The sequence below is a fragment of the Watersipora subatra genome, chromosome 1 (genome assembly GCF_963576615.1).
Source record: "Watersipora subatra chromosome 1, tzWatSuba1.1, whole genome shotgun sequence".
Classification (NCBI taxonomy): domain Eukaryota; kingdom Metazoa; phylum Bryozoa; class Gymnolaemata; order Cheilostomatida; family Watersiporidae; genus Watersipora; species Watersipora subatra.
Window position 1 is genome coordinate 11,398,151 of NC_088708.1, and position 11,027 is coordinate 11,409,177.

The 11,027-nt window shown below is 34.2% G+C and overlaps 1 protein-coding gene across 1 annotated transcript; it reads right to left on the reverse strand.

Moving 5' to 3' along the window:
• Positions 1 to 1,066: 1,066 nt before the first annotated feature.
• On the reverse strand, positions 1,067 to 9,438 carry LOC137401175 (E3 ubiquitin-protein ligase TRIM22-like). Its single transcript, XM_068087560.1, has 3 exons — positions 9,351 to 9,438; positions 5,046 to 5,697; positions 1,067 to 2,653 (listed from the first exon to the last, which is right to left on the reverse strand). The coding sequence occupies exons 2-3, from the start codon at positions 5,670 to 5,672 to the stop codon at positions 1,502 to 1,504; spliced, it is 1,779 nt and encodes a 592-aa protein (XP_067943661.1). The 5' UTR covers positions 5,673 to 5,697; positions 9,351 to 9,438; the 3' UTR covers positions 1,067 to 1,501.
• Positions 9,439 to 11,027: the final 1,589 nt, after the last annotated feature.

Consider the following 11,027-nt stretch of genomic DNA (forward strand, 5'->3'; position numbering starts at 1 on the left):
AGTATGCTAGTTTATTCAATCTAATTTTATTTAATGCAAGTCTAATGCAAATCTCTCTACAAGTGACAGTAATGTAACCTGTACAGTTATTACTCGTTAATTTGTCACAGGTTGGCTAAATAGTATTGAATATTTACAAATGTCGCAATCAAGGAGGATCGCTGCTATTTTTTTCAAAATAGGAACACAGTTTTATGCATGGCTGCATCTGTACAGGTTTGTAAATCTCCTTTTTATGTATGTCCTAACTATATCAAACTGCGTTTGTGTGTTGCTAGTGATACAGTAAGTTGCTATGGTAAAAGTCCTTTTCTTCTAATCTTTGTGACTCTACCAGTATTCTAAGTCTAAACAAGTTTTTTACTTTTATGTAAGGTTTATTTATAGTCAATTAGCTAGAGCATGCTTATAAGATACAAAAAGAGTTGCATTATTCTGGTAGTGAAATGATATTATGGTTTATTAACAACTTATTGACTCTCAGTACTGAAAGAGAGCGACCTCTTTTTGGAATACATTGATATCAAGTTTTAATAAAGAATTGTTACCAATGACCTCCTTGATTTCATGAGACAAACATTTAAAGACTACATTTTACATTTGCTCCAAAAAGCTGATTTTTTGAATGCCTGATTACATATAGAAATGTTGAACACCACAAGCCGGATATTTCCAGAAATTTCTAAAATCCCTAAAGGTCACCAACCACCAACCACCAACCACTGTGTGATTCGTAGCTAAAGCTGCCACCACTTGAAACTCGCTTTGTAGTGAATGTTTAACGATATTTTGAGGTTCTCAGAAAAACGATTTGACACATTAGAAAAAATACATTCTTCTTAAAATCATATATCACTATGCTCCTCCTACTTGTCTCCATTAGGCTGCATCTATTGACCATGAGGTGAAACCTCCAACATAATTCGACCCTGGGAAAGTGTTAAATACAATTCCAGTAGGTCGTCCGAGTCTAGTGGATGTCAATAAATGACTCGTAGGCTCACTACTACCTGTCCACACATAATTGCTATTGCTAAATATTTCAATTCACTTAAACAGTATAAAGTATTAAGCAGTTTTGTTCTATTAAAATGCTTTAAAAATAGTATGATGATAAGAATATGAGAGTGCACCAAAGACTAGCTAATAAAAGCACCTAATATGTAGAACATAGAAAAGTATAAAACAAGCTTTGCACTGCACAACTGAAATCCTGAGCAGCACAGCTATGAAAAAGTTATGGTTTAAAAAAAGCAAAATTTATCGTAATCTAGACATGTACGCACATTAAACACAATCTCTTGAGCATTGATAGCCTGTGAGTAGTTAGATAAGACGGGTGAGTATGTAGTTAGATCGGACAGGATAAAATATACATCAGTAGGTATTAACTAAAGACAGAAAAGAGATAAAATCCTCCATAAACTGATGTAGGTAGGTTAAGTTTCCAGCACCAAGGCAAGACAGATATTAAAATTTGACTAGAAAAAGGACTAGAATCTCATTCCCTGTACTCTTGATGAAACAGGGAGACAGTCATGGGTCCATTTCGAATGCTGTGCCGATAATACCTCTCGAGGACTGCCAACTCACCATTACGTAGCGCAACTGACCATGGCCTTTCAAGAAAGTCATTCAAAATAGATTCCCTGAATGTTCCATCAAGGTTCAAAATAGTAATGCAATGATTCCCCAGCTCACCCTCACATACGAAAACTCCATGGTCATTTACCGTGAGACCATTTGGCCTGCTGCAGCTCTCATTGATCCAGAAGACACTGCCAGTTAGACCAAAGGCAAAAACGAGGCTTTCGTTGTGGAATGTCACATAAACCCGTTCCTCGAAAACACACATTTTAAAACTGGGTCGTAAAAACTGTCTAAAATGCGGTATCATTTCGATAGGGGTGCACCAGCATGACTGAACTGAATTCCACAAATGGATACAAGAATTTTCCGTGTCTGATGCTACGTAAAAGATCTCTTCACCACTAGTTGCTCCTATGCATTCAAACTGACAAGGGTTGTTCATATGTGGTGGAGGCAATGTGTAGCGAGGCGCACGGAGCTCCAAGATCTCAGCATTATCATGCACCTCAATATTGTTATCAACGATAGCCAAAGCGTGGCCGGTATTACCGATGAGGCAGATGTCACTCACTACCTGACCGGTAAGAAACCAGGGTGCCTGGGTGCCATTATTAGTGTAAGTGCATCCTCCATCCGTATTCAGGACGAATGAAGGCATTGCTGAGATACTGTTAATATAGATGTTAGGATACTCGATACGAATAACTGAGCTATTGGTCCCCTCATCGAGTACTGAGTAAACGGACTCCACGGAGAGGCTGGACCGAGGAGAGCTGGCCTGAAGAACTGGCTCCTCAAAAGGATCTGGTGACCCAGCTGCTTCATCATTGGTCTCTTCTATGTCTTCCCAACTGATACTACGACTATTAAACATTCCTTGCAATGAGTTAATATTTATGTTAAGATCCTCAGCTAGGCAGGAACAGTCAGTGTGAAAAGCGGACAGGTTGCCAAGACCTAATTCCGGAGCAACTAATGCATCCATTTTCTCTTGAGAAGCGATAAGAGAAGAACTCGACATATTTAACACCATTTTCAACCGCTTGGCCCAATCTTGCCATGTCTACAAATAGCATTGGAAGGATATAATGACTTTGCATGTTTCACTTGATATCTAAAGCTAGTAATTAGACTCGTACGACTAGTTAAGGCCCACTTCATACATCTACAGACTGTAGTAACTTTTTTCTCTGTCAAAATAAACAAGAAACAATAAATAGGTAATTAGATAACATAGAACAAAGGTATGTAATTACATAGTGTGGTCTACTTTTTAGCCTCAAGTCCTAATATTAACAAATATATATATATATATATATATACCGATATAAACAAATATGTTAGTCTACATTCCAAAGAAATACATGAAAGGCCCAAACTATAAAAGAAAGCAAAGATGATAAAAACTTTCATGAATTAAACACAGAACTTGCTTTCCCTTCTGTAAGCTACCACCTCAGTAAATCAACTTGCATTTACACTTCGACGATGTCAACAAGTTTGTAGCAAAGATTCTACAGGTATTGCAGAGATAAATCAGGGTTGGTATTTAGTGGGTGATAAATAGCCATTGGTACAAATTTATTGCAGCCACAATCAAGCCTAAACAACCTACAAAATAAGTAGAAATTGACCCGTTTGCACCCGGTCTTGGCTACTTGGATGACCAATAAGAATCAATTTGTTTAGTTTAGTGTGAGTTTTTGTGAAATTATGTGAAAAAACCATGTCACAACAACTACACTGGTATCTGAATACTCTATAACTGGTCTAAAATAGACTTGAAATAAGTTTTATTCTGATTTTCACAAATAAGAGGTAGTTATGTGTTGCTTTAATGCTGATACATTGTTAAAGGAAATGAAGTATTCTGTTAGCCATATGTTAGGCCAATTGACTTAGACTAGAAGGTGGATTGTAGGTCTGTTCAGATGCTGCAACATAGCTTGAAGGCTGATGACACCAGCATTAGTTATGTTATTGTTGCTTATTTCATACTAGTTACAAAAAGGTGTGGCACTGAAAGCTCTATTTTAGAGCGCCTGAAACTAAGAGCGTAAATGTAGACTGTAAAAACTGAATGCTTTATAAAGCATAAGCTTGTAAAGCTGCAATAACAGCTGACATTGATACTAAAGACACAACATGTAGCTGAAATATTTATAACGAAAATAGGGCTTTAAAAGTGAATCAAACCCGGCCCTCTAAGACAACTGGTAATGTCCCATAAGGCAAACTCACATATAAAGTTTGGGTACCAGCAGCTAATGGGTATTTAAGCCAATTACACGTCAGCAAACAGACAAATGGAAACAGACCAAGTATTACGTAGGCCTATATAATTTTTCGATTTATTTAGTTTTCCTGAAACACATAAACATATTGTCGATATTTCTACTAAATGAAAGTCAGCTTGGCAACATATTTTCCTGCTGTATTGGAACTTTTATATTTTATGGCCGTGTAAAGCTATAGACGATAAGCCGTTAGTCTTTACTGTTCACACTCAAATAATTTTAGCATAGTGTGGAGTTCAGTTGCATAATCAATCAAAAACTACATTTTCAAAGATCTCTCTTACTGGTTTACACTGACTGAGACTTTGCTTGCTTATTGTACACATTTTAAGGTGTTCATTAGCAAATATAAACGATTTACTTATATGTTATTCTTAGCTTACTTTTGGTCATGTTCTAACAAATTAATTAACAAAAGTATTTTAATTTTAAATTACATAGATTTTCGAAAATTAAATATCGACATTCTGTTATTCATTTTAGAGGTAAGGTAAGCAATTATCTTCTGGTGATCTGGACACCAAAACCAAACATTATAAAGCCAATCTGCAACCAACTTACGTATATAAAAACCCCTACAACTAAATTTTTGTTAAACGCGAGTTGTTGCAGGCGATATGATTTAGAAGAGCAACATTTAAAAGGAGGAAGACACTCTTCCATTTTTTACACTATGCAATGCATATTCATACCTTCCGGCTGAATAACAGCATGTACAAAGGTAGTTAAGTCAATGTCTTCTAGTGCACATATGTATAAAAATGGTTTACCCCTTCATTGGCTTAGAATTATGCGTCTTGCCCATTATAGGCACAGAGACAACCCAATATTTTACATAACTGTTGTACTATGTACGTAACCTGATGATAGAGTATAACAAGGTAAGTGAAACACGAACTGGGGGTTAAACGTGACCTGATGATAGAGTATAACAAGGTAAGTGAAACACGAACTGGGGGTTAAAGGTCAACTTACGCAATATTTTAATAGATTTATCAAAAAGTATCGATGTTTTCCGTCATTTGCAATTATTTTCGATGTTTGAGGTGATCAAAAACAATCGCAAATGATAGGAAAGCACAAATAATTTATAATAAAATCTACTAAAATTTTGTGTAAGTTGATCTCTGACAAGATCTTCCATTTCTTTAAACTAACCTCCTTATCCTGAGCTAACACCTTTGATTCAACCCTTTCAAGTTTTCCTATCATTGAAACAAATTTTTCAGCTAGTTTTCGCAACTTGACAAGCTCCGCATCTTCTCCCTTGCAAAGGTTCTGTAAACGCTCCATTCCTGTTTCCGCTACATTCAGCTTGGCTTTTAACTCGCTTCGTATTTTGCTAGCCACTTCCTCTACTTCCTTCGCCTCATGATCTTTCTTTCCACACGAGTTGACAAAACAATTCAAGCACATAGCTAACTGACAATCTTTGCAGTAAATGTGGGAGACTAAATCATGCACCTTACAAATAGGGAGCTCGTCACTGATGCTGTCGCTGATAGCGCTGACGATATTTCTAAGACTGAGATTGACGCACATAATCTCGATCTGCCTGAGGCTTGTGACGTATGGCTGACGACAAATAGCGCAGTGAATAAACTGCTCATCCTCGCCATAGTTGTTAGTCCTAGTCATGTGAGACTTTTCAAAAACCCCTTTGAGGCAACATCTGCAGAAATTGTGGCCACATGTGATAGTTACAGGCTCATCGTAGATGTCTTGACAAATACTACACTTCAGCTCAGCTTGTACTTCTGTCGAGATGTTGAAATTGCTGGCCATCGCAGTACCACGGTAACTAGTGCCCCTGCAACAAAATTTCTGTGAAGTAAATTTCTTTATATCAAGTGATAACTGTGTGGCCCATTTACACCATTCTTTATCTGGCCATGACAGTTAATTACTTGAATTTTCTACGATAATTACAATAATTCAAGAACCCAACACAAACTTAGTATATAAAATGTGTTTGCGTTATCTGAACTTTTTTTACATTTACATTCAAAGTATATAAAAAGTGTTTGTTATCTAAAATTTTTTTTACATTTATATTCAAATAATGTCAAAACGACCAGAGAAATATTAGTGATCAGGAAAGAGAATGTGATGAGTTGAATGAAAAACTGGTCAAGAAATTCCTTTGAAACTAGAAGATTTGTCAAATCACACCAATGAAAACGTTGTAATTACTGCATAACCGTGGACAAAACAGGTTTTTAATATAATGCTACAATCTAAGCAAAAAAAAGTATATTGAAAGTCTATCTCAATGGTGCAATCATAAGCCTATTTACAAAGTAGTTCAATAGAGACTGCTACAGACACCAATGCAGTGTTGGTTCCAATCTACTTATGACACAATTTGACAGATTAATACAAAATTGAATAAATAATAGCATGCTCTGATACAACACTGGCCCTTCTTTTCTGAAAATAAAAAAGAGTGACTAGCTTTGTTTTGAAAAGCATCAAGGCTGAGATTTAGTGTTCTACTTCAACATATGTCCTTCACATCGCCATTTGCCGCAACTACAGTTAAAGCTGTTGTGATCAACTCGACATCAAATTTTTAAACTTGAGCTAGATTTTTTAAAATTCTTTTCAAGTTTCTCGAAACATTGCAGTCTTGTAAATGTTTCAAAAAACTACATATGCATGTAGTTCTCCTTCCCGTAGTTTGAACAATATTAAACAGTCCTTCATGCATACCTTTTTTAATTTGGAAACGATTGTTCCCAAAAAAATGAGAGTGATAGTAGTAGTCAGAAAAGGAAGAAAACAATGCTAACCTTAAAGGTTGACTTGCAACAAAATTCACATTACAGTTATTTGATATGATATTAACAGATTCACAATGTCTCACTCTGCTGTGTTGAAGGTGCAAAATATGTGGAAATGCGATTACAAGCTCAAAAACGAACAGTTAATCGCAGCCATCATGAAATCGGGATTGGAATCCATTTTCAAAACGGCTCAAATGGGACGTAGTTGAACGAGATGGCTTCTGTTTACACTTTCACGCAACCTCAATCATCCAAATATTTTCACAAATATGCTTTACGCATTCAATAAAACTATGTCTATTGTCCTTACGCGCCTATTTCATCATAATTGTAAAGCTCTCATTTGAGCACTGATATCTGAAAACCTACCGTAAAAATTTGTTCAATCTCTTAACCTTAGCTCGAAGGAGTGCATATCATCCTCTGACGCACATGAGGAGACTGTTGATCACCTGCGATAGTCGAAAAAGGCTGCTGAAACTGTTCGTGCAATTTGGCAGAAAGAATGGGTCACATAATCAGATTACGACTAGATGATTAGACCAGGCTGAAACGATACTGTGAAGTAGCGAGCATTTATATTTGATACGAGCTTTCCAGTAGAACCCGAAGCATTTGTCGTAAACTAGTGCCATGAGACGTTTTATATAGAGCCTTTTATTGGCCTTTAATTTCACGTGATAACATCCCGTGTCAAAACAATAACCAAATCGTTTAAGTATGTCAGCCAAATAAAGAGATTCCAAACTACGGCGTTTTTGTGATGGCTGCGATTAACTGTTCGTTTTTGAGCTTTTAAGAGCTTGTAATCACATTTCTACATATTTTGCACCTACAACACAGCAGAGTAAAACATGGTGAACCTTTTGATACCAAATACCTGTAATGTAAACTTTGTTGCAAGTAAACCTTTAAAATAAAATATTGTACAAAAACATGAGAAAACATCGTCGCATCCATTCATTTCATAAAACCGTTCTATTAGTGTTACAATAAAAATCTCTTTTTTCTGATTATTACTCAATTAGTTCAACTCTTTCCGTGAAATTTATTTTTTAAATTATGTTTGTTTTTTAAATAGTTTTACATAAAGCCTTTGTTGTAATGCTTTGCATAATAATTATGCATAGCATTACAATGTAATGCATAGCATTACAGATCATCCACTTAATAATAATTACCTCCAGTAATTATTACTGGAGGTAATTATTATTAAGTAGGTGATCTGCGGCAAAGTCGAACAAAATACTGTGCTATCTTACTACAATATTCTCTCCAATAAGCGATGGTTTTGACAAACAAGAAAATCTTAGAAGGAATTAATAGTGTATGCAGAGGCTTGTTGTGTTAAGACTAAAAACTATACATGTATAGTACAAAAAATGCTGTTAGTACAAAAAATGCATGAAAGGCTTAGGGCCTAAATAATGGTCAAAATTGTATTTGTATTTGATACTAAATGTTGTAAGAGAATGAGCATTTTTTGGTTATATATATCTCAGAGGATTTCAGTAAATGCTAGCACATTGCAGCATTCTCAATTACTAGACATAACATATTAGACAACAATGAACAGATTTAATATTACTTTTCATCGGTGAAGTAAAAATTGTAATGTAGAAAAGGGTGCGATTATAAATAAATCTCTGTTCAAATTACTATTTTTATTAAATTATTATTTGTATATGTTTTCATGAAAAGATATCCTTCCAATTTATCAATAACTACAAACTATTTACATATTTCGAAACAAATTTATGTTAGATCACATGATTCGTTTTTTATTGAGTTTGATTTTATGTAACAAAAGATTTTTTAATAAGAGATTTATTAAAGGGATTTATATAGATTCAATATAACTATGTTACACAACATGATCTTTGAAATATGTTGTTATCTAGTAAGTTTTAAAAATGGCTTCTCTTAGTTCCAAATGCTTGTAACTATATACACCCTTTAGCACTCTTAGTTTGTTTTTAATATGAATCAATAATCTGCCTGTAAAAATTCACTTTTATTAAAAACTAATTGAACAAACCAATACATATTTGTTGTCTTTGTGTAGCCGTCAAGTCTCCAGAAAACTTTAAAATTAACAACTAATGACAAGCCTCTACTACACTCACTACTGAGACAGTTGTGACACGTCATGCCTAAAAAATACTGAACTAAATCTTCTTCAGGAGCAACTCTTTTTTTAAACGACTGTTTGTAAAGGTCTGTATCTAGCACCAATGAGCAAACCCCGAGCAAACAAACTTAAATTCTACTGCTATTATTATAATTATTATCACCCTCATATCGCAGATCTATGAACTTATCATAAATGTAACAGTAAACAACTGATATTTATTTCAAACAGTTTTATGGGTTAAAATTCAAAACCATTTCATTTTTTCTCCTTTCAATATTTATAAACAAATATTTTTATACATATACTTTAAAAATTGAAATCCTTGCAAAATAACTGTTTTCTTAAATATGAATACATAATTAACAGATAATTAGTGCAAAGCTACCAGTAAAAACTATTACAAAGCGGTAATTGACAAAATATGGTACAGAATTAAACCAAGAATTTTAACGTAGTTTCTTTGACAAAGAGCATGTCTTGAATTGAAACTGATATTGCATAAATATAGTGTATATTATGAAAGAAATCAATGTTATATCATACAATTTGCACGACTGTGCTGAACGCCTGGACGTGTAAAAACAGAATGATCTTCTACATAGGTCTGAGCAATACAGTTACAGCATGACGAATATCGCGGCCCAACTGAGACTGCGCGCATAGACTTCTACACAGAAGCCTCTATACATAGAACCAAAATTTTGTAAATTCTGAATAATTTTGTTGACATTCACCCGGTGTAGACTAGCAACATATTGGTAAATGTATGCTATGTCAAGGTTGAATGTTGTACGCTGTTGACGCTGACTTGTATTTTCTTTGCATATAGGGTCTATGTTGATACGGCTATGTGGGGGGCTATGTTCCAGTGACTGTATCACTGTAATAAAAATAACAAAAACGAGAAATGCATAATTTATTTTACAATACAAGTAATAAACTTTGCTACTGGCTAAAATATATACAAATGCATGATCTTGAAACTATAAATTGTTATTTTGAAATTTCGCCGATTTGGTTTAGTGAGTGTTTGTTTATGCTTGAATACTTAAAATGCGAAACTATTTTAGTTGTATAAAAGTACATTAATTGCACTAGTTTGTTAATATCAAGGTTTATATCTGTGAACTGTGATCTCAGTTAAGATGTTTTGAGCCTTTGATGGCAGCTTTGTAGAAGTGCAAGCTATGGGAGCTTTTAAGAGGTGTCGCATTTGTGTGGAAATTTAATTTAAACTTAGTTTAGTTTGCTGCTCATCTAACTTTTTGGAAACAAAGCTGTTTTTTTGCTTAAAAACACCACTGCAACCATTAGCGTTATATTGTGCGAGTATATAGAAGCGTGCTTGTAATACGAGTAAGGAATCATTGCAAAACTTTCTTCTGATATGGTTTTATTAGCAGTTTTCATAAGATCACCTTCAATAATTATATTGTGCGCTGCGATGTGTTTATCGCTGCAGTAAGTTGTGCTTTCACTAAGAGACAACTCTCTCTTACAATTCTCCATTCTTGCTATTCTTATTCAGCTATTTTCTGAAATTGATCTGGCAGTTAGTGACAAAGAAACAAATGCACAAGTTATATTGTAACATAATTTTTTAACTAAAGACTTAAAGCGATATTAATTTGCAACAAAACAGATAAGATTGTTAAACGAATGTAAACAATTTTTGGGTTTTTTTCTTAATAATATTTTGAATATTGCGACTAGAGCAATGTATAAAAGTATATATTACTTTTATGTTTCACCGCATCTAGCTTCTGATGTAATTTATTTAAAGTGTTGTGAAACTAATACAGTCATCGTATTAAAATTTTTGGACACTTTGTTGAACAATATAGCACTAAAGAAATCTTGTACACTACCACACTACCACTTTTTTCATTATCTTATAATACCTTGGGTCTTATGGCATCAACCATAAGCCCCAAGTTATATATATATGTATATATATATATCAAGTTATATATACATTATATACCCAAGTATATATATATATATATATAACTCGGGTCTTAAAACTATAAGTTATATATATATACCTCGTCTTGCACTGCAAACCCAACCCACTTTAACTGCACATACATTGATATTGAAGTTAGTGTGGCAATTTGAAAACCAGTTTTTAAACATGCTGTTTGCTTAACCAATATTCATTTTTTCTTATCACACTTAACAGAACTCGATATGTATTAAATATAGGAAACAACATAAACA

What these genes read in the sequence shown, in the direction of transcription:
- LOC137401175 (XM_068087560.1), bottom strand. Translation starts at nt 5,672, where the DNA reads ATGGCCAGCAATTTCAACATCTCGACAGAAGTACAAGCTGAGCTGAAG. An exon ending in TGTTAGCTCAGGATAAGGAG is followed by an intron (nt 2,654 to 5,045) that starts GTTAGTTTAAAG and finishes TGCTATTTGTAG; the next exon opens with ACATGGCAAGATTGGGCCAA.